The following is a 23,818-nucleotide window of genomic DNA, read 5'->3' on the forward strand; positions in this document are numbered from 1 at the left end:
AAATCTGTCAAAAGTGGTGCCAGCATCTCTCTCCGCATGTCGGCTGCCAGTGCTTCCACCAAGGAGCCCACTAGCTGGCAGGGGCTGACTTTATAGCCTAATGTGCTTTGACGTGTTTTCAAAGTCCAGCAGTAGCTGTGACTTCTTGTAGGTATCAGTCCTGCCGACTACGCCGTTACTTCTCAGTTTTACAGACGGTGGTGGTTGATTGCCTGAAGGTGATGTGCAGCCTGTACTTTAAAGGGGCAATCAAATCCTTGAGGCAAATATCTTACAGTTAAGTCATTTTGATACAGGAGACAGTAGGGTGAAATGACACCTTTTATTGGCTAACTAAATCGATTAGAAATGCAAGCTTTCAAGTCGGCTAAGGCCCCGTCATCAGGCGAGGTGTAACAGGGAAACGGAAAAATCCTCTCGCTTATATTGGGGCAGCAAAGTGATTTTTTTCTTTCATCTTAACAACCTTTTTGTTGAAATGTTAGCAAAATGAATACACCTGAGATTAATTAACCGTGAAAGAAGAGAACAATGAACTGATAAAATGTAGAGATCAGATAACCGTCACTAGAGAAAGATGGGCCTCTGATGTGGTCAGCTGGTCAGTCAGTCTGTTAGTCCACATATCTGCTCATAAAACTCTTGTCTCTATTCAGACCATTTTGTAGAACATTGAATTCAAGCAGAAGTTTGTAGTACTAGGGTGTTGTACCGTGTTAGCCATTATGAATGTAGTGAGAAGCCAATCTTTTTAGTTAGCCATTAAAAGGTGTCATTTTGCTTGGCTTTTCTCTACAAGCATAAGTTTGTATTCCCATTCTCTCCGCTCCTCTTGGGTCTTGAAATTACCCATAAGCACAGTGACCCTCAGATCCTTTATGCTGTGGCCATTATTGTTAAAGTGTGCTGCCACCGGCGTTTTCTTTGCAACATATGGCCTTTAGATTCGTTGTCATTCAGTTCAGTCATGCCACCCTGGCATTAACACTGACAGCTTTGCAATGCACTCTGGGATAGCTGTCATTCTGGAAAGAGGCTAGCGGCCATGCTACTGTATATATAAGATCAATGTTTATGTCGGCAAGATGCTGCTGCTTTACTTTCAGTGTGTTAATGTTGGGCGATACAGTGGGATGCAAAAGTTTGGGCAACCTTGTTAATAGTCATTATTTTCCTGTATAAACCGTTGGTTGTTACGATAAAAAATGTCAGTTAAATATATCATATAGGAGACACACACAGTGATATTTGAGAAGTGAAATGAAGTTTATTGGATTTACAGAAAGTGTGCAATAATTGTTCTGACTACTAAACCATCCACCATGTTGCCTTACTCCAGTCTCGAGAGTCGTCCACGTTCACACTGTATTGGTTCGTTTTAGTTGCTCTTTGGTTGTTACTTGTAACAGCTATTTTAATGTTCTCTATCGTTTTTAAAAACTTAACTAAAACTAAATAATAGTAATAAATATGACTCTTTTTTTTTTCTTTGCAGTCTTTGAAGTATTCCTTCCAGACAAAAGATCGCCTGTGCTTTGTAATGGAGTATGTAAATGGTGGCGAGGTAAGTGTCTTCTGTGGATTGCAGGCCGGACAGCGTGTGTTTCCACATCTGCTCTGTGAACTGCGTCTGACTTTATCTTTGTCTCTTTTAACTGCCCGTAGACCCCCAGAGGTTTATTTTCTCCATAAATGCTCCTCTCCTGCGTTGTCAACAGAGCACACAGTCCCATCAGTGAATTAGTGGACAGTTGTTGTTAATCTGTTTCAAACCACTTGGTTTTCTCGCCCGACTCTCTATGTGTCTTTTAGTAAAGTTTGTAAGGGCATTTTACCTGAGAACTTGTCACAGCACACTGGGCCTGCACTCCATGAAGAGCACTTTACAAAAATAAATGGAATCAAACTGAACTGACAACAAATCAAATTAAAACGCATCTCTGAGTCTTTAAAGAAAAGGAAAAAAAAAAAAAAAAACCTCTCCGGGTGCTAATCAGTTTTGCAGAGAATTTCAACAATCAAGCACTGAAGCTGAAGTGGTGGGCAAAATAAAGGGCAGCAGATGAGTAACTATGCATGGTGTATCCAAGAAAAGCGGGGTTTGTGTTCTGTATTGTGCTTAACTGTAGTAGTAGGTGAATAATAACTCATCAGATGGGGGTAAGCCAGCTCTCTGACTCATGAGAGGTCCTTCTATGAAAGGAGAATTTAATGGAAAAAATAGTGAAGGTCACCAAAGTCTTTGAAAAAAAAAATCTAAAAAAGCAAATCATTAGAATGTGTCCTCTTCTCAAACCTAAAATTAAAACTGGCCTGAATGTAACAACCAAGCAGCACTGCTAGCTGCCTCCACTGAAACTTTCTTCTAAAGAGGACAAGTCCTCGAGGTTCAGCAGGTTCTCCATCTCCACAAATACAGGGTAGCTCGGTCTTTGTTTGGGCCTCATTTACAATTTCATTATTCATAGAAGAACAAGTGCTATGCTGTACCTGAAAAGTTATTCTGATAATATATATTTTTTTTATTATCATGAAAGAATTTGTTGAAGAATATTAACTGACTATTTTAAAAGCTATTCTAAAAGTGGCCTCCCCTGGTAGCTATGCCTGCCTCCTTGTGCCATAATAAAAACGGACCTCAGCCCGTCTCTTCTGATGACGGCCAACTCGCAGGACACGTTGTTCTGGCTTTGAAAGGGTTTGTTGTCGCCTTTTGAACATGGACTTCCACAGCTGAAGTGTGCTGGTCCAGTAGGTCCTTGACTTCCTGGTGAGTCAATGCAGGCAGGAGGACAGGGCAGGAAGAAGCCACGTCTTGCGCTGTGTTTGCTTGGCAGAGGCAGCGAGTGGGCAAACCAATGACAGAGACAGAGTGACACTGTACTGCGCCCGGCTCAGGAGGGGTAAACTCCTGCTGTCAAATCTGTTTGAGTAGCTGTGCGTTAACAAGCCTTTCGGTGGGTTAGAGACACATCCATGTTCATTAAATCTCTCTATTATATAAAAAAAAAAAATCCTGCGACGAGATGTGACTTTTTCAGAGAGATACTTTCAGGTCCCGCGAGATGAGACTTTGTGCCAAGAGATGGAAATAAAAGACAAAGAGTAGATGACAAAGTAGAATTCAAAAACGTGGGTGCGATACACATGCAGAGCAGGTTTAAGATAATGGAATTCTGAAAATTCGAAAGTCTCAAAAAAAGTATAGTAAAGATCACCTTAGTGCAAACAAAAGGGTATTATTACTCGGTGAAACAACGGAACAGTGAAAAGAGATCGAATATATGGAGATAGGTGATATGACAGAAGTATGCAGATATTGTTCAGATTTAAACTTTAAGTCGGAGACTTGTAGATCGTCGAATTCGTGTTGCCATCAGGGATAAGTAGTGTTTCTTCCCAATGAAGAGGTTCATCTTGGAGGATTAAAAGATTAGTTATGTGGTGAAAGTGAAATCCACATACCGAGCGGCAGAGACGCAAAGTGGCTGGCATGTAGCGCAGGCCGGGGGGTTGGAGAGCGAAGCGAGCAGGGGGTGAAGCCCCCTAGTTAATCATTATATTAATCAGTAATGCATTTATTATTTGTTAGGGAAGTAAGTTTTGATACAAATAAATACATTACACCGGTATCCAGTGAAACCATCAGAATTTTCAGTTATACTGTCACATGGATTTTGGGCCGTACCGCCCACTCCTAGGCAGGTGCTAATTTTGACTGGAGCTCCTTGCCAAAGGTCACATGTGTCTGAGCTTCTGTTACCTTACGACTGCCACATCTGCAGGGCAGGCCTCTTTCTGTTTGTTCCCTGGAAAGGACGATGTCACCAAAGCACCGTGATGTCCCGACATCAATGGATTAAAGGCCAGAAGTCCATGTGACCGTCATCATCAAGTTCTTCCATGTGAACCCTGAGTACAATGAGGACTGATTGTGAGGTCATTGATGTTCGGTAGAATACCTAGAGGGGGCTGGGTGGTCCCGTGGCCTGGAACTCCTGCAGATTTAATTTTTTCTCCAGCCATCTTTTTTTTTTTGTTGTTTTTTCTGTCCTCCCTGGCCATCGGACCTTACTTTTATTCTATGCTAATTAGTATTCCCTAATTTTAATTATTTCTTTTGACTTTTTTCTCTTTCTTCATTATGTAAAGCACTTTGAGCTCCATTGTTTGTATGGAAATGTGCTTTAGAAATAAATGATGTTGTTGTTGTTGATGTGCTGTGTGGTTAGCTAGCCTGGGACTTTGTGCGACCCTCAGTCTTTCTTCCAGCTCATTTTGTCCTTGTGGTGCTGCCTGCCCCATGGCCCCTTTGTGACTAATGATTGTTGACACCATTTTGTCGTCTTCCTGGGCGTCCCCCACTCTAGACCTCCGGTGATATCCCATGAAAGTACAGAGCAGGAGGGCCAATTCCCATCCCCTGTTATTGCCGATCCGTAGTTCTTTTTGTTTTCTAGTGCCTTGCTAGTCTGCTAGGCCTTACTCCTACACTGCCTGCAGTCTCCGCATTTCACAGGCCGTCCATCACATGTGCTCTTTGTTATACTGTATTATTCTTTGCTTTGTGAAGTGTTTATTGTCAAAGATGTATATGAAGTAAAGGCTCATATGTGGAATTCTGTATTATTAAGTAATAATATACTTAAAATAATTTCATAGTGAAAATTTCAGTTTGCCTAAAATTAAATCTCAGCCTTTGAGAGCTTTTTATTGTTTACTAACCACAGGTAATAAAAAAAAAATATTTATCATCTCTTACCCTACATGTACCTTCAGCAGCTTTCTGAACCTCTCCTGGCTGGAGCTTTCCATCTTAAATGGACTCCCGTAAAGCCTGCTTCTCCGACTCTGTCATTTTGAGACACCTTGATGGCCTCCTATCTGCTGTTATACTTCACATATTTGAAAGCGACTTCCAGCGTGCCTTCTACCTCTTTATCTCCTCCTCGTGTGTCTTTGACATTTGCACTTCCTCTTTCGATTGCAGTACCCTAAACTGAGCAGTCACACTAAAGCCAAACTGGCCAATCAGATTGTTTTTTGGCACTGGACACACACACACACACACACACACACACTCTTACTGTTTTATTTATAGTTGTGTAAATATGGTGCTAAAAGAGCAAGAACAAATGTCTCTTATTACTAAGCCTTAACAATCAGAGAAACAAAACCCAAAACAGTAGGCGTACGAGCCAAATCGTTAATCAAGAACTCATAGTGAAGAAAATGAAAGCAAAAGTCAAGAACCACAGACTCAGCACAGCGAAAGTAAGGCGTGCACGAAAGTTTTCTTTTATTTGAGTATCCACAAACTCGGGTTTAATGTGTCTGATGTGCAGCATTTTATATTGCTGTGGCAAATATGTCAATTACAATTTCTCCTAAAGTGCATTCTGTAGCAAATGATCCCTTGTGGTGGTGATGCCAGCTTAACATTTAAAAAAAAAAGAAAGTGACAGAGCACAAATAATTGTATTAATTGCTAAAATTCAATAATAATAGTAAAGTAAGCAGAATCATTACAGTTGCGTTGCGTGTTAGTCCAGATCACGGGCGTTTTATCAACCCCCCATACAGCACGACTTCTATAGGTCATAAACTAAAATCTATTAAGATGCCACAAGCCATTAAATATCATTAACTGTAAATCATAAGAAAACTTGTGACAACTTGTCATGGATGGATAGAGAGACAGATAGGGAAGACATGATTGATAGATAAGAAAGGCACTCTATGATTGATTAATAGATAGACAGATAGAAAAACGTTATGATTAATAGATAAATATATAGATAGATATGAAAGGCACTCAGATAGATAGAAAAGGCATTATGATTGATAGATAGATAGATAGATAGAAAAGGCATTAAAATGGATGGATGGATGAATAGATTGACAGATAGGGAAGACATTATGATTGCTAGAATTGTAGATAGATATGAAAGGCACTCTATGACTGATGGCTAGATACTGTAGAGGGAGCTTTATTTGTGCCCGCTGTACTGTTTTCGGTTCTCGTGACAGACGAGGCTCTGACTAAATGTAATTCTGTTCAGATCCGGTGCAACCAAACTAAATCCATCTACAGCTGCTCATAATGTTGAATAAAAAAGGGACACATTCTGCCTCCTCAGGCCATGAAATCCAAGTGCTCTGCTGCTGTAGATTAGGTAGCCTGTTACTGCTCCCTGCTTGGTCGTATTTAAATGTGAAATCCAATGGCAAGACAATTAATAGGAGCCTGTCTGGAAGCACCAGTGGTAATTTATATGAAAGGCTGGAGCCGAGTGAATGGCCAGGTATTTAGCAGTTCATCTCCACATCTGATAAAAAGAGGAGGGATACGAAGTCTAATTGTGGAATGCTGATGAAACACTCTGCTGCTGTAACTCGAGGTTAAACGGTACCACGCTGAACGCCTTTAACAAGATTGGTATATTGATTAAAATGCTGATTTAACAGCTCGCTTTTTTCCCCTCAGAAACCTGGGGAAGATAAGCCAGATGCTGTCTAGGTTTGTAGCATATCCTTCGAGGGTTGACTATCTATCATCTCAATATGGCAATGGGAAGCAGTTTGTGTTTGTGTTAATTTCCCCCACTAAATCAGTAATTATTGCAATTCTGTCCCTCTGTTTACCCTGCAGCTGTTTTTCCATTTGTCGAGAGAGCGGGTGTTCTCGGAGGATCGCACACGCTTTTATGGGGCTGAAATCGTCTCTGCTCTTGACTACCTGCATTCCGCCAAGATTGTGTATCGGGATCTCAAGGTAAAGAAAAAAAAAAAAGGCAATCAGCTATCTGGAAGTCCTACCGTTGTTTTTTTCCTATTCTGTTTCCTCACCACATGGGAGGCAGTGAATGTAATTAGAACTTGTAGCGTTAAGAGAGAGGCAGGTTTTGGAAATCACAAAGCTCTTGAGGTGAAGAGGGCTGTGGTGCCACAGAACCATGCTTATGGATTTGGATGAACAAAAGCCGTACATCGCCAAGAACAGGCTGAGGACAATTAAAGCTGAAATGATGTCTGGCACTTTTTGTTTGTTTTCTGGGGGAAAACTTTGTCTTTAATGTGCTTCTTCTTTAAGAGCGTTTCTGCCTGACGCACGCAGTGCCTGTCTAGGATTAGTAGGCTTGCAAACCAAGCTATTCCTATTCACATCTTTGTTGGTATTTTTTATTAAGCAATAAACCTTCTGTTTCAGGTTGTGCCTTCCCCTAATCAAAGCCAGCGCAAGGTGCTTTATACGTTTGTCGAGTCGCTATTGTCACGTGTGCAGAGCGGAGTGGCTTATCAGTGCATAGGACTGGGTGGCGTCCTGTCAACTCAAACTTCATTGGCGGGTGACGCAGTTGTTAGGAACTTCTCTTGGTGTTCCAACCGCACACATAATATGGCAAAGACAACGAAAGAACCCAATATACAGGGTGACACAGAAAAACGGGAACTTTTGAAATGCGTAGTGGCAGCCATGTACAGTTGGCAGCACTGCGGAACAGGGACCTTGAGCTGTAAACAGTCTCGTCATTTAGTAATCAACTGCAAGGCAATCAATGGCAGCTGTGCGAGAATTGTTCGGTAACCGTGTCCTCTCAAGATTCGGTGACATTCCCTGGCCCTCAAGATCACCGGACTTGTCCCGTTTGTGATTTTTTCTTGTGGGGCTACCTTAAGAGTCGGGTCTACACGACTCGGCCAAGGACACTGAATGAACTGAAACAAAGAATTCAAGATGAAATTCGTGGTATCCCAGCTGAGATGTTGCAGCGGTCAATGGGGAACCTCAACAGCAGATTGGAAGAATGCATACGTACAGGAGGACGCCATCTACAGGACGTCATTTTCAGACATTGATAATTTGGATTACTGTCTCTTAAAAGGCAAGTTGTAGCGGTTCAACTGCTGTCAATAAAATGTTTTTGTTGGATTTCTTCTATTTTTATTGGGTTTTTCAAAAGTTCCCGTTTTTCTGCGTCACCCTGTATAATACATGACACCATCACAACATTCTCTACAGTAGCCATGAAGAATCGACAGCACAAAACACAAATTTATCAAACAATATATATTATTAGGTAAGTCATTCTAAAATAAACATCATTTACTGTACACTGGATGGAGGCGTTTTCTTTTATTTTATATGTACTCTGGGATCTTTAAAAGGAAGGGACTTTAAACTGTTATAGAAATGCTGTCCGAGTCCCCAAAACTGATTAACGTTTCATTTGGAACAGAAGTTGGTGGGAGGTGAGGAAAACTGGGCAGATTTTGTTTGGCAAAGTTTCTAATTTGGGGATAGTGGGAAAAATTGTGTTGATGGGAAACTAAATTTGGAGTGTAATCCTTCATGGGATGCAAAGACATCATTTATATGCAGATCTCTAAATGATTTAATCCCATTCATTTTCCAAACATTAAAAACTGTATAAGTTTGAGAGGGTGGAAAAAAGTGGTGGTTATGTAGAAGTGCCACAGATAAGTGGAGCTTTTTAAACAGCTGGAAGTTCATGGAAGGCTAGAAACGGCTGCCTACAAGCGGCCACTTGTAAATTATCGACCTACCAATAGCAGGCTCACAGAACCTTGGCAGCAGTTTGAAGTGCACCTCTTTACTCGCGGCTCAGGATGTTTCTTAGGCCTGCCAAGAGTAGGCTGACAGTTAGGACTCGTTTATGCTGCACACGCATCATGGCCGCCACACGTTCCCAGCGTTCATTTGACGCGCCCTCTGAGCAGAAATGAATGCAGAGCGGGAACGAGTTGCAGTACCAGCAAAAAATTGGGAGGGCGCAGTTTGTTTTAGTCGGAACGCAACGTCAGAGTCTCTGTTTACTTATCAACGTGTGACAGACCGCGAGCCGCCTTAGAGATCCTGCAGGATCGATGTGCCTGCTTCGATGTTTGAGGACTGGTTTGATGTAAATCATCGAGTTTAAATGCTGACATAAAATTGTATTTACGGTGCTTTTTCTTCATCTATTTCTTACACAGGCAAAACAAGCGTCGCATATTCCCCAGCGTAATGACTCAATACATTTTAAAGGTCTCACATACCATCTGTGCCGTCGTTTTTTTTTTTTTTTGCCCTTTCACAACATCATCAGAATGTACGGAAGCATATTTGAGCCACAGGGGGAAAGAAATGAGGGACACAGCAAAGAGAAAGAAATGATCTGTTTCATGATTAAAGTGGAAATTTCGGCTTTAATCTCAGTTTAGTTTATCACTAAAGTAGAACGATGTTCAGTAAATGTCATCTTAAAACCAACCCGCTTGCTAATCGCTATGTGCTTTTGGGGCTTCCTCCGGCACTGACAGCAGCGGCAGGCAGCGATCGCCACACAGAGCACATTTACAGTCCTTAGATTTATACTGGACATCCCTTTAATGATGAAACGTGTTAAGGAAAGTATGTAACAAACTACAGATAAATCGTTAACGTCACCTTAATAATAATACTTTGGTGGGCGGCACGGTAGAGGAGCAGTAGTGCTGCTGCCTCGCAGTAGGGAGTCCCGTCCCTGGTGTTCCCTGCCTGGAGTTTTCCTGGTGGTGTTCCACAGTGCGCTCCGGTTTCCTTACAAATACATGCAGGTGCTAAAATGATGCCAGTGTATGTCATGCCCAATGCTTGCTCGAATGTGCTCTTCTCTGGATTGATGGATGTAATTATTAAACATACATCCTTTTCAGAAATATTATGGCAATGTGTCCTGGGAATTTAATGGATGTTTCGGGCAATTCACAACACAGGGAAGCCAAATGTTGTTTTGTCACCGCGATGATGTCCTACACTGCCACCTGGTGGAATCGTCCAGATTTACGTAAAGGATGTGCACAAGTACACCATTTGTGTAGCAGTCGCATCCGCGGGCACACGTGTTTTGTGTCATGTGATGTATAGACCAAGCCTTCGACTTTCTTCTTTTTCTGTAAAAGTGTCATAAAGTGAAACATGATTATTTCTATAGCCAATATACTGTATTTGGAAATTTGTAACTAGGTAGCGGCCGAGTGATTACTTTGTGAGCTTGTGTAGAACTTTTAGGCCATCATTTTTGTAAGATCTTGAATGAATATTTTAAAAAGAGCAAGTGCAAATGTTTTAATATGCTGTGCTGAATACACATTTCTAGTCACGGAGAAACCAAGAAGGGCCATTGTAATGCACTATTTTATCACATAAAAACAGAATAGAAATTAGTAAAACAATCAATATCAGTTGAGAGCTTGAATTTGCAATTAATATGAAGTTTAAAATTAAATGAACATTTTTGACAAATGGACAAAGACCTTTTCGTATACTCGTGACCGCCAGTCATTTTTGATCAGTTTTGGAGTGTTTGCATATTTATGTTTAACTCGTGAAACATGCGGACCTGCGATCCTAAAATAAAGTAAAATACTAGGCTACATATAAACAAATGTAAACTTTCTGTCTGTCGCTTACAAACATAAGAACTTACACTCGATTATGAATTCTGAACACATCTGCTGTGTGTCCTGGGGGGATTATCAGTCGGTGGGCTTGCAAGGACTGCGCTTTAATTACAATAAACTTTTCTGTCCACCAGTAATGTGCTTATCAGAACCTATCAAGTTTTGATTAAGACCAAGACCAAAGTTCGAGCCCCACTAGTTTATTTATTTATCTTATTTTTTCTCATCTTTGAAGTTATCATCCACTGTTGCCATCCTGATGATTTCTGTAGATGCCACCCCACAGATGTGTTGCCAGGGCACAGATGTTCTATTAACAGTCTCTCGTGTGTTGCCCCATCACAGATGTTTACCCCACAAATCAAGTCCTGCTAGTCTTACAGTTTCACTGTCACTTGGAGAAATCCAGGAGTTTTTAGTTAGGACATCCCCACAGGTCGCACATAACGATGTATATGGAAAATCTTTTCTTTTATTTATGTAAAAGTGTTTTGATTTCAGTACCATAGAATAGTAAAACAGATGAGGCCTTCAAAAATATCCACAAATATCCTAACTGGCCTGCCCAGCTGCAAAATACAAGGAACACAGCCGAACGGACGCACACACAGAAACTGAATAATAATTAATAAATAACCAGAATAACACACACTAAACATACAGTATGTACTAAAGAATAAATGATCAGACAATATTAACAGACTAACAAATGAATAAAACCGAACGTTAAACTGAAAAGAAATTGAAACATTAAGTCCGGAGAGACACCCTGGCACATAGCAGTGAAATCATAGTCGGCTTACTAGACATCAGTGCCACTTTACCACCACTGCCTCTGACGGAGGGCCCGCCAGTATTTTATACATTTCTTATTTATCAGAGTTCTGGTTGGGTCATCAAACCTTGGAGGGCTTGTATCTCAACACTCTTGCTCTTTTGACAAACGTCTTGTAAAATGCTTCCAGTTCTGAGGAGTTGGTACAATTATTTCATTTTTTTTTTCATATGTTTGTCATTTCATTTTGTTCACAGCTGGAAAATTTAATGCTAGATAAAGACGGCCACATCAAAATAACAGATTTCGGGCTTTGCAAAGAAGGGATCACAGATGCTGCTACCATGAAGACATTCTGTGGTACACCAGAATATCTCGCCCCAGAGGTATGGACTTAGCAATTTAAATGTCGTCGTTCTGCAGCTGGATGTCGTTCTTTTGACCGTATGAGTGAAAGAATTAAGTGTGTGGGAAGGAAGTGTATGGCACATGTGACGAGCAGTAATTAGAGGTTTCGAAGTTAGGCACAGATCTAAGCAGCAATCACTTCAAGTCCGCCATGTTGGGTTTTTTTTTTTTTTCCCCCAGTCATTTAGTTTTTTTTTTTTCTTTTCTTAGAAGCCTCCTTTGTTTATTAGAGACGCTAATGCACATTAGTCTGGCCTTATATATTTATTTATTTATTATTTATTTATGTATATGTGTGTACATGCAATATATTTGCAATGCTTGCTTTCTTTTCTGCAGTCCAGGAGTTTTCATATCCTTATTCCCAGTGTGGCAGGATCAGTGCTGGCTGAGTGACCCCCCGTGCCCCTCTCTTCTGCTGCTGGTATTTTTCTCCTGCCGTAATTTGGACACTGCAGTTATGCCAGCAACCAGAGCTGCTGTCACTTGGCAAACATGCATTTCCTGCCAGCTTCCCCACATACACATTTGCCAAAGCCTGAGTCATTCCAAATTACACAAGAGTGCCCGATTGTTGAGCCTGTTGATGTTATGAAGGAAATTCAGACATCTCAACTGGCTTGTGACACATCCAGTGCCCACAGTAACCTAATCCCTTAAAGCTTGCTGGGTCCGCGTTGGTCCATCCTCAGTCAATGACACCCCCTTTTTTTTTTAATTGCCCCAGGCTTTTGCAGTGGGATTCATAAACATTAAAACTGGCATTGAGAACTTTTATAGTCCATGCCATGCACAGGTGGCCCTTAATGTGGCCAATGCTAAAAGCTAAACTGAGGGTGCAAAACCTCAAGACCCCCCTGCAGCTTCTGGTTTTCATTGCAGTCAATTTCTCAATTACAATCCAATTCCTGCTGTTAATGGAGTGCGTCATTTTAACTGCTACATGAGATATATATGGTTTACTGTAGATTATCCAGCCATTATCCAACCCACTATATCCTAACTACAGGGTCACGGGGGTCTGCTGGAGCCAATCTCAGCCAACACAGGGTGGTATCCTGCCAAGGCCACGTCAATGGGGTCTGAGTCCTTGTGCTCTCACTAATGGCCAAGCCTGCATCCTCACTTGTAAAAAATATTTTCATTTGAAATGTGCGGCCATGGGATGATAAAAAAAAAAACTGCTTCAGTATTTATTAGTGAAAAGCCAAACAACACATTTCAATTAGTTGGGCACATAAAATAATATATGAAGTATTAAAATAATAAAAAGTCATAAAATACTACATGAAGTATTAAAATAATAAAAAGTACTAAAATATTACATGAAGTATTAAAATAATAATAAGTCATAAAATAATATATGAAGTATTAAAATAATAATAAGTCATAAAATAATATATGAAGTTTCCTGGCCCATCGACATTTTAAAGGCTGGACACTGAGGGGCGCTAAAGATCCCTTCTGCTTGGTGGCACTGTGGTCAAAGACGCACCACCAGGAAGGACTTGTGAGGTTTGGGCACAAGTAGGTATCGACATACCAGTAGGTATCAGTTATAACATTTAAAAAAAACAGCTTTGGTGTTTTCAGAAAAATTTTGTTAAAAAAATCTTTAATATATAAAGATTCTAATTTTGCCTTTTTGTTTTTTAATTAACACCCAGTGAGCATTTTCAGATTTTTCTTTTTTTTTTTTTTTGGACGGTGGTGTTTAGGAATTCTCTAGTTCACAATACAAATGTGTTGAAAGGGTTATGAGGCCTTCATAAATCTGTCCAGAAACGGCCGCCGCTACTACCAGCAGGCTTTGGCCTTCCCAGACCCGAAATAAGAAGCTGGCTTCAAAGGTTCAAAATGATATCAGAAATGCCTTCCAAAGGAGAGGGTAACCATAAACCTCTGGCTTGTTTTAACAAACCAAATCAAAGTGTCTTTAAAAATTGAGAATGATTTAAATAAATTGAAAAGGAACAAAAACGGCACAAAATATTTGCCTAAAGGGCCATCCGTGGCAAACAGTGTCTAAAATGCAGTCCAAAAACACAAACAATAATCCACATAAACTGGAACATCAAAAGGAAACGCCACCCATAGTGACCTCTAAACATGTGTCGATGCCCCACTACCCTCAATATAAAGGGCACCAGCAGTGCCATGAGGGTGGCCCGGTTTTTTAGGGTTCCACCCACACAACACGAAGAGTGGCCGAACATTTAAAGAGATTAAACACAAAGAATTCAGAATAAGCAGGAACTTCATAAAACCAAACAGTTCAGATACAACTATAAATAAGAAAATACACGAGCCGGGGAATAACCCTACAAGAGCCGTACCGCGAGTCTCTCCTCACTGGCACAAGGACACGACGCGTCACATGGAACCTCGGTCGGCTCGGCGCAGATCTGTCTGCTGGTGTTCCGGCTACACAAGCCAAGCCGAGATGAGCAATGACCAAGTCACACTGCTGAATGAGCTGTGAGACATTTTGGAAGAGATGCGGAAAGATTAAAAAGAAACGCCCGGGCCAATCTGTATATTAATGATTTCTGTACAGCTGGTTTAGATTTTGATGCCAGTGTGATAAAACTTAAAGAAAAACGAGTGAAACTTAATTCAGTGTCAAAATGTTAAGCGAATGGTAGAAACCTGGTGGTGAGCTGGCTTTGGGTTGTCTGTTATGAGTGTGTGAGTGCTTTGTCTAACAGTGGTGGCATCCTCCGGGCTGTGCGTCATATTTGTCACTTTGGAGGTGTGATATGTTACTCACATCGACGCACATTATGATAATGGCTCAGTGATCTGAATTATTATGTGTACAGATTGTCATTTAGCTGGTCTTCCTACTTGATCAAGGGTCCCCCTAAGAGATCTCGTTATCAATATCCAAACTCCAAAATATTTCTGGTCCCAGGCATTTTGGGTTAGTGATACTCAACCTGAACTTTGAACTTTGTTTTGCTGCTCATGAAAAGTTCATCTGATGGGCTCAGTGGAAAAATAAGCAACCTCACCATAGTGAAATGTGTGACCCGACATTTGCGTGATAGACATATGAGCGCCGATTAAAACGCGGCATCAAAATCGCGAAAGTTTCATTAAATATGAATTACTAGTTTAAAGCATATATAATAACGTTTATTTTAGAAGTCAATACTATGAGACATGGCACGCGGATAGTCCTTAAGATCACGCCCTGCATATGTAGGAAGAATTGCAGCAAGACGTCTTGATAGTTGAGCGTATTTAGACTTGCTGGCTGCCTGACTGCCGGTAATTCCGCTTTGTAAACGACGCGTTATGCCAACCCTCAACTGAGTTATTTGTTCGCGGCATGCCATCAGCAGTTATAACCTAGCACGTAATGTGTACATAATGCGCACGTACGCGTCCCACTCTCTTGGCCTCTCTCGCGATTTTGTCGGTGCGCATTTGTTGAAAACCAGTTAGCGGGTTTGTCGGCGCTCATTTGTCCGTCGCGGTTTTGTCAGGGCGCATATCTCTATTGTGCTTTTGTCTGTGAACCGTGAAATAGCAAAGGATGGAACAGAGTTGAGGAGATGAAAGATTTGCCGGTGTCATTTACGACAGTTTTACTAGCGCCGCATCCTTAGTGGATTTGTGTTGAGACAGCTTGAATCGAGGAGGAGGAGGATGGACTTCTCAGTGTCAAGGCTTCATTCTGGCTGCCAATCTAAGCAGCAGATTGTGGACTTCAGAAGGTGTCAAGGAGAGGGTCCACATCCCTGAGGAGTTCTGATGGTCCCTCAAAACCAACAGCATCTTCACTCATTTAGGGGATCTTGAGGAATCAGAGTCTGCCTCTGTGAATGCACAGTGGACGGCATAATTGACTCACTGCAGACAGCCTGGCATGGCAGTGGCACTGCGGCTGATCACAAGGCCCTTAAATGGGTGATTAGAACGGGCCAGCTCTTCAGTAGAATCGCGTGTCCATCCATACAGGACATTTATGATGAGAGAGTTAGCGTGGGGCTGTGTCAGTGTACATAAAAGGAAAAAACGGTCAATGGTTATTACCTGAAAACAGAAAAAGAAGGAAGGCTGAAGATGCGATGATTCAAGAGATGCCTGAGAAAAGCACTTAACTTAACCTGATACCCTTCTAACAGACTGTCCCCTTGCCCACCCAAGAGACCGTGAAGCCACTGCATTGTCAGTCATCTGCCAGATCTGTAGCGACGGCTGCATTATACAGTAGAGTCCTGAGTCTGATCGAGGGGCTCATCTTTACTGTCCTGTTGTTCCATCTTATGTTTGTTCCCTTATTTATTTCTAATTGTCCTCGCGCCGTTTAGTGCTTTGCGTTGTCCTTGTGGCCGCATGTTTCTGCTCCTGTGTGTTTCATTGTACTGTAAGGCAGCGTTACTCAACCTTAGTGTCACGACCCACGAAAAGGGCGTGCAGAGACCCCACATGCCCACCACCCACCTAATTCTTGAGCGCGATCGTCAGAACTTTATCCCACCTTGTCTTGTCTTTGTACAATGTCTTGACTTGTTTGTGTTTTAATTTTAAATTTAAATGTATTTTTTTTTTTAATTAAATTTTTTACTTGCACTTCATGTTGTTACTCTGTGGACCCTGAGCTTCACAATTTCGTCTCTCTGTATACTCGTATATGGTGGAGATGACAATAGAGTTCGCTTTGACCTTAGTGAATCGAGCATGATCCTCAGACAGGTAGGGGGACCAAGCGTGACCGTCAGAACAGTGCCCACCGTAACCCACTACCCGTATAAACAGGTGCCAGAGTACAGCATATGGCTGTGAACGCAGGGATGCAGTACAACTCCTTTAAACTGATGATTTCCGTTTTCCTTTTTTATATAAGCTGTTAAAAAAAGTCTAATATTTTACACTTGATTTGAAATATCCGTTACTGTGAGATGTGAGAAATCTGTTTTACATTTAAAATTTTCAAAGAACCAATTAGTGAAAAATCTGTTGAAGCAGAATCCTTAGTGCAGGCACAGATTTGGGCTTTCCACGATGTCAGAGCATAGGCAGCACCTTGGAGAGGAACACACAGCGTTCTGATGAAGGGCGATGACGTGTCACATGTTGGTCAAACATGCAGATGTGAATTCCACCCTACTACAGGTTCAGTTTGAAAAGAGTTGTATGGCACGAGCTGTCGCTGTGTCTCCTGCCAGGGAGAGTGGAGGTGACTGTGAGGTTCAACACAAACCTGAAGAATGAGAGTTTGCCGAGTTCTCGCCATCAGTGCACTGGATACGTCAGTCCGTGTCAGGCGAGCCGTCAACAGGCCTGAGAACGTAAGAAATCTGACAGACCAGAGGAGACCATTCAATCCATAAATCGGACTGGTTTAGCTGTCGTGACATCTCATCCAGATTCTTCTTAAAGGGTGTCAAGTTTGTCTTGGTAGCTTGCTCCAGATTCAGGTCGAGTAATGAAGTGCAGTCTGGCTTCAGTCCTAAATGCTGTTCCACGGTGTCAAGTATGTGACTCACCGTTAAATTAAAAGAATTCTGCTCCATCGATGTCTGTGTTTGAAGAGTTTGAACAGCTGAATGACGTCCCCACGCAGTCTCCTCTGCTCGAGACTAAACAGGTTTTATTCTCTCGGGCCTGTCACAGTAGGACATGACCTTAAGTCCCATGTTCTCCACAAAGCTTCAAGTGCTGCTATGTCGTTTGTTGTGATGTGGTGAGCAGATCTGCACACGATACTCCAGATGTGGTCTTACTAGTGCGTTATATAGTCTGAGCGTAACGTCCCTCGATTTCTGTTGACAGTTTTTTATGACATACCCACACTTCTCATCTTCCTTGTTACTCACTTGTGCACATTTCCAAGATGATAGGCAGGTTGGGTCAACATAAACCCCTAAATCCTTTTTGGAGGCCGCTCTCTCCTATCTTGTATTCATAATTGACGTTCCTTTTGCACTCCAGTGCGGCCCCCTCTGGTGTTTTGTGGTCTGCCTGTTAGTTCATCAGCAAGAAACACGCAGCGTTGGGAAACGAGACAAGCAGATAACAAGCCTTTGTGTCTTTGTGATTGATGTCCCTGTTAGGTTCTGTGACGACGAGGACGTGGGTCAGTGTGGTGAGAAGCCGCTTTGGTGCCCAGTGTTCTGTACAGCACAGCGTTGGAGGCCTCAGTCCTTCGCAGCTGCAGTGATTTCAGTTTTTGTGGAATCGCCTTTAAGTCGGTGGCAAAGTGTAAATGAGCCTCCGGCCTAATTGTCTTTTTAGCGCGGCCACTTCTGTGTTCTGAAAACGTCACACTTTGAGTTCTCCACTTTTCCAGGTTTACTAGCATTGATGTATTCTGCTGTTTAGCATTCTAAGTATCGTGGCGCTCTGCTGTCTTTTATGTTTGAGGCTGATTACTTATTTCTGGTTAAGGATAAATAATGAAAATGTGGACAGAAATGTACTTTTAGTAATGCGGACTACGCAGGACATTTCAACCTGTGGCTCACCACCTGAAATGGATTGTTCTTCATAAAAAGCAGCCAGTCTCAGAGTGAAGGGTGGAAATGCTGCCTGCAAGAAACCAATACAACACTGCGCACGTATTTCTGAGAAATGCACTTCTCACTCTGGTTAGTACCTGAAGTTACAGAGCGAAGTACGAAGGAAATGGTGAGCCTGTTTACTGCACAAGTTCTAAGCCAGGGCAGCCATTAATCAGAAGACGTTGAACAGCTAGCTCTCTTGTCTGGTTTGAGTGTATAATGTAAGGTGCTGGCAAACATTCAGAGCCCACAGCCCCCTAAATGAATGATAATGCAGCACAAAGACTGAAATGTACGGCAGACCTGACATTCAGACCCCTTTACAGGTGTGTAGCATTTCTTGGAACACGAGGTTCTGTGCTAAATGCTGAGAAGTCTCGTCCTGTTGACTAAACTTGAGAAAGGTAGCAGGAGGTCGAGAGACGAGCGACTGGGCCGCTTCAGGACAGCAGGCTGTCAGTTAGAAGGAAAGGCTCCGAGATTAAGAGGAGACCTGACTGGAGTGTTTAAAATTATGAAGGGAATTAGTCCAGTGGATTGAGACGAGGACTTTAAAATGAGTTCATTGAGAACACGGTGACACAGTTGGAAACTTGTTAAGGGTAAATGTCACACAAACACATGGAATAAGTGACCAAGCAGTGTGGTGGACACTCGACGTGATGTTATTTTATTAGACTGAAGTAGATAGGACTGCCACACTTAGTTGGGCTGGATGGCCTGTTCTCGTCTAAATTGTTTGCAGTGTTCTAAGGATAAAATATAACGGCCATTTGTGTATCTTAAAACTACAATAAGCTGAAGGAACCGGCCTAGCAAGTTATTGTGAACGCTGCTGTCCTTTGGTGGTCACCCTTCAAACTTTTTCCCAAAAACTGGTTGTGGATTTTTGAAGAGGGCGCTTTGTGGCGCAGTGAGGCCGCGTCTACTGCGGTGTCAGCCAGGTTTGGATCCCTTTGAGCATCTGTGTGGTAGAATTCACAACAGACTTTGGTTTCACTTGACAGCAACACAGTGCCACATCTCACACGTTTGGGCCAAACTATGGTCTGTTTGAAAGGTTTAAATGCCTAGTACTTTTTGAATTCATTTTCCGTGGCATCAGTGCCACACTTTCAGACAAAGAGAGGTCTCTGGGCAGAGCACACTATTGTGACAAGCAAGCATGATGGCTGATGTCCGTAGACAACTCACTAGTCTTCACAAATACGTAATTACAAATCTCAAGATGGATACACAAGTAGGTTAGTTTTGTTCTCGGTCAAGAGATTTCTTATCAGTGTGCACAGTAGATCAGATAGTAAGAACACATGAGAGGAGCTGGCCCAATACCCAGTCCAGATACTTCTTAAACTTCTCAAGGTTTCTGCTTCAACTACATGTCTTGGTAGTTTGCTCCAGACTCCCACACCTCTGAGTATACAAGAGCTTCCCATTCATTTCCGCTGGTGTCCTCAATAATGATTTGCCACTTAGTTGAAAGAATTCACCTGCTGCCCTTAAATTCTCGCTTCCTGAGTTAAAAGTACCCGCCCTGTCTTGTCTTCTTGGGTCAAACTGTGATGCCCTGTACCCTTGGACCCCAGCACATCTCAATCCCTGGACCAGGCCCCCAGAGAGAGAGGGAGCGATACAATGTGAGACCCAGAGGTCATTAAAGATCTGGATCTTGATTTTATTAGATTGGGTGGCGCCTTTTATTGTCATAAATTTGCGTATTTCTTATTAAACACCGAGCAATTCAGTGATGGCTCACACAAAGGAAAAATGGAAGAACAGAATACTTTTAAAAGTTCAGAAGTCATCCTCCAAGAATTAAAATGAGACAATCCCTGTAAATCAGCAGTCGGTTCACATACTGTACTGTACTGCCACATCCTCACACTGGCGCCCGGTTAAGTTTAGGGCAGATTTCAAAATCCTCCTTTTAACATATAAAGCATTAAATGGCCGAGGTCAGGCTTACTTGTCTGAACTTATCATGACTTACAAACCGGAGAGCACATTAAGATCTCAAGATGCTGGTCGGCTTAGGATTCTAAGGATTAATAAAATACCAGTGGGAGGTCGAGCTTTTAGTAACAGGGCCCTCCTAAACTGTGGACTGGTCTGCCTGCTACAATAAAAGATGCCCCTTCGTTCTCAGGCTGAAGACTCACAACTTCAGTTTAGCACACCCTGCCTAGAGCTGCTGATGAACTGTACAGACTGCATCTCTGTTGTTGGTCATTAGCACTAAAACATAAGTGACATGAGAGTTCTAATTGGATACTAACCCTCACCTATTCTGTTTCTCCTCTCGGTACTCAAATGTGGCACTTGGTGCCCACGGCCCACCTGCCAAGTTGTTTTGCCTGCCTAAGGTAAAGTCATCTCTGATGGAGGATTGCAAGAATCATGGGAAAGAGGGGTCCTTTCGTCAGATTAGCGTTATCTCAGCTGTGGAATGGCCAAATGGGGGAGGCAGCTTGATGGCTGAGGTCTCCAGGACTCTAAACAAATCCAAATTATATTATGGGATATCGTCTACTATTAAATTCTACTCCGTACTTCTAAATTTTTATTATTATGCTGTATTGAGGATTTGTTCTGTTCTGTTCTGTGTATTGTATTGTATTGTATTGACCCCTTTTTCTTTTGACACCCACTGCACGCCCAACCTACCTTTAAAGGGGTCTCTCTTTGAACTGCCTTTCACGAGGTTTCTTCCATTTTTTCGCCTACAACGGTTTTTTGGGGTGCTTTTCCTTGTCTTCTTGGAGAGTCAAGGCTGGGGGGCTGTCAAGAGGCAGGGCCTGTTAAAGTCCATTGCGGCACTTCTTGTGTGATTTTGGGCTACACAAATATAAATGATATTGTATACTGTACGTATCCCTCCTCTCTGTCTTGGGACGCTACTGTGTCACTCATAGCAAAACATCCTGCACCCTCTCTAGGATGGTAAGTTCACTCTACTCTCCACTATTTGCACTTTCTAGTCTGTGCTCAGTTCAGAATAAAAGCCCGATGTCTTAACGGCCCTCCTAGAGGACACACACACTCAAAGATGCCCTCAAACTCAGGCCAGTTTCCTTTGAATGGGCACAGGAGCAAACACAAAAAAAAACCATGAGGTGAACGTGCAGACTTTAAACAACAGAAGCTTAGGGGGGTCCATGTGATGGGGGCAGTTTTATTGTCTGTACCGATCTTTTGCTTTTAAGACCCCAGAACGAACTGCATGCAGGGGTGATGACTCGGCAGAGGAGCTCTGAAGTTGCTTTCTTACACTTGCAAGAGTCCCATCGATAACTCTGTTTTATTAAACTTTTATGTACGGCGATTGCAGTTGATTATTGACGTGAAAGCAACTAAATGCTGTGCGAACGTCAAGCGGGTCAAGTGCACTTTAGATCACATGTCTGTTGGATTTCGGGCTGACACCCAGTAACTAAAATCCACAATGTAACTTGGCAATTCTGAACAGGACTGCAGAAAGGGCATCTGTAGAAATGACAGAGGTGACGGCAGGCGAAGGACAGCGGCTTACAGCGAGCAATTGAGGGGCTTTTGAGCTGTGCTTTCCTTCCGCTTAATCTGTCCGTGTGTTGGTTAGTCAGGGCTGCAGTTTTGCATATTTATTAGGAGCTGGGGGAGCCGGGGGGGCCTACAGAAAAAAAAAATGTAGATTCCACTTGAAAAAGTACTGAACACAATTTGGCGACGGCTTTTTGTTTTGCTCAGTCCTCAAATGTGCCAGGAGATAATTTGAGTGTTGGTTATTTTTCACAAGAGTATGCGATTGCACAAAAAAGTACATGCTAAATAGAGGCAGATGGTGACAGATGGGGGAGGTTGGATAAAGGTGGCTGGGAAACCTGGAAACCTATACCGCCGTACTGGTGTAAAAATAACAGAACTCGCTTCTCGCCAAGTTAGGAAGATGCAAAGCAGTCAGGATTAGAAGCAAAAAAAGGGGGCAGCGGGAGGGAAAAAAAACCAAAAAAACTGCATTCTTCTCTCCTGTGGGTTATGAAAGCAAAATCCAGAAAAACATTGATCTTTAATCCACAGGCATTATACGGCACAGATTAGCTCTTCTCTGCGCTGCTTTAAGTGCCTTTGCTCTGGATGTTGACTTCTGTTCTTTTGTTTTGCACTCCTGACCCGTCTCTTCATCACGTCATCTTTGATCAATATGCTTTTTATTGCCAGCTATCTCTCTTTTGCTTTCATCATTTTTATTAGTTACATTTGAGCCTTTAGTACGTATAATTTTGTCTTTTTGTTTCTGGGGAATTTACACAGAGACTTCTGTCCGCTATAAGACAAGCTGGCTGTTTGTGTTGCGTGAGCCGCCTTCTGGGAGGAAGAGAGCGAGTTGAGGCTCGAGGCTCCTTCACAGCAGACTTCTTCAGTCCTGCCACATGGCTGGCAGAGAAGGGAGCTGCTCGTCCCCTCAAGGCTCTTCATGTGGCAGGATCTGTGCTGGAAAATGGATTGTGCACCCCAGTTGGCAAATTGTGCCTACTTGACTGGTAACTCTTGTTGTTCAACGCTTACAGTAACGATTGCATTCCAAGTCATTGTTCCATAAACACACGTGAATCGGAGGCGAGATGAGCGAGAACGGGCCACGGTGGACGAATGACCTCTAAAACAACTGAAAGAAGGGTGGAGGTGCAGGAGGAAAACAAAGGCAAGCTAGAAGGCCAAGTTCCAGTTTATTGTCATGTGTGCTCATTACAATGAAATTCTTACTTGCCTGTCTCCTCAGAACGGGTGACAATAATAAATTATGAACAAAATACATACACACACACAAAGTATATGTTCATATGTGTGCTTTACATACAACATAAACACTCAGGTCAGGTTGGGTTGGGGAGCATGCACTGATACAGCACGTTGCAGCACCCACCACGTGAAGAAAAAGCTCAGGATCCTGATTGGCAACCCCTCTAGACAGACACGTGGTCCATTCCCACCCTCCAGGTGTTACGTGAGTGTCCCCTTGGCCTGGTCCAGCCACTCGGGTCCTCAACAAAGAGGATCCTATGAGCTGGATCACCCTCGGGGAATCGTGCCACATGGCCGTAGTGCCGTAACTGACGCTCCCTCACAATGCAGGTCGTGTGCCTCATTCGGGACCATGTGCAATACAAAGCCAGAGCAGCGATACCCAAGGATTCTCTGAAGAGACACACATGAAGGAGTCTAGTCCTCGTCTCAGGTCACTGGATAGCGTCCATGTCTCACAACCTTATAGCACTAGGACTCTAAAGACTTGGACCTTCGTCCTTTTGCAGATATCAGGAGCGCCACACACCCCTTTCCAGTGACCTCACGACCCCCCATGATCTCCCAATCCATCTACTGACTTCATAGGAAGAGTCACCATAGTCATGAATGTCACTGCGGAGGTAAGTAAACCTCTCTCCGCAGACAGACACACCGCTGATGGCCATGCCCAGGTGGTCATTTAAAGGCCTGGATCTTGGTTTTTATCAGGACCCTCGCAAGCCCAGACACTCAGACTCCTCACTCAGTCTCGAGCGCCCCGATCAGAGCCTCCATTGACTCCGCAAAGATCACAGCATCGTCAGCAAAGTCAAGATCTGTGAATCTTTCTTCACCAACAGATACCCCATGACCCTACCAGAGCAGGAGTAAGAACACACCCAGAGAGAAAAACGCC

The 23,818-nt window shown here is 42.7% G+C and overlaps 1 protein-coding gene across 1 annotated transcript in view; it reads left to right on the plus strand.

The window, feature by feature from the left end:
• Positions 1 to 23,818, plus strand: part of akt3a (v-akt murine thymoma viral oncogene homolog 3a) — a 400,245-nt gene that overhangs the window by 359,846 nt on the left and 16,581 nt on the right. The window contains exons 8-10 of the mRNA XM_039738729.1: positions 1,496 to 1,564; positions 6,653 to 6,775; positions 11,479 to 11,607. Coding sequence (XP_039594663.1) covers positions 1,496 to 1,564; positions 6,653 to 6,775; positions 11,479 to 11,607 — 321 coding nt within the window. The remainder of the gene's footprint in view (positions 1 to 1,495; positions 1,565 to 6,652; positions 6,776 to 11,478; positions 11,608 to 23,818) is intronic.

Source organism: Polypterus senegalus, chromosome 16 (assembly GCF_016835505.1).
Source record: "Polypterus senegalus isolate Bchr_013 chromosome 16, ASM1683550v1, whole genome shotgun sequence".
Lineage (NCBI taxonomy): Eukaryota > Metazoa > Chordata > Cladistia > Polypteriformes > Polypteridae > Polypterus > Polypterus senegalus.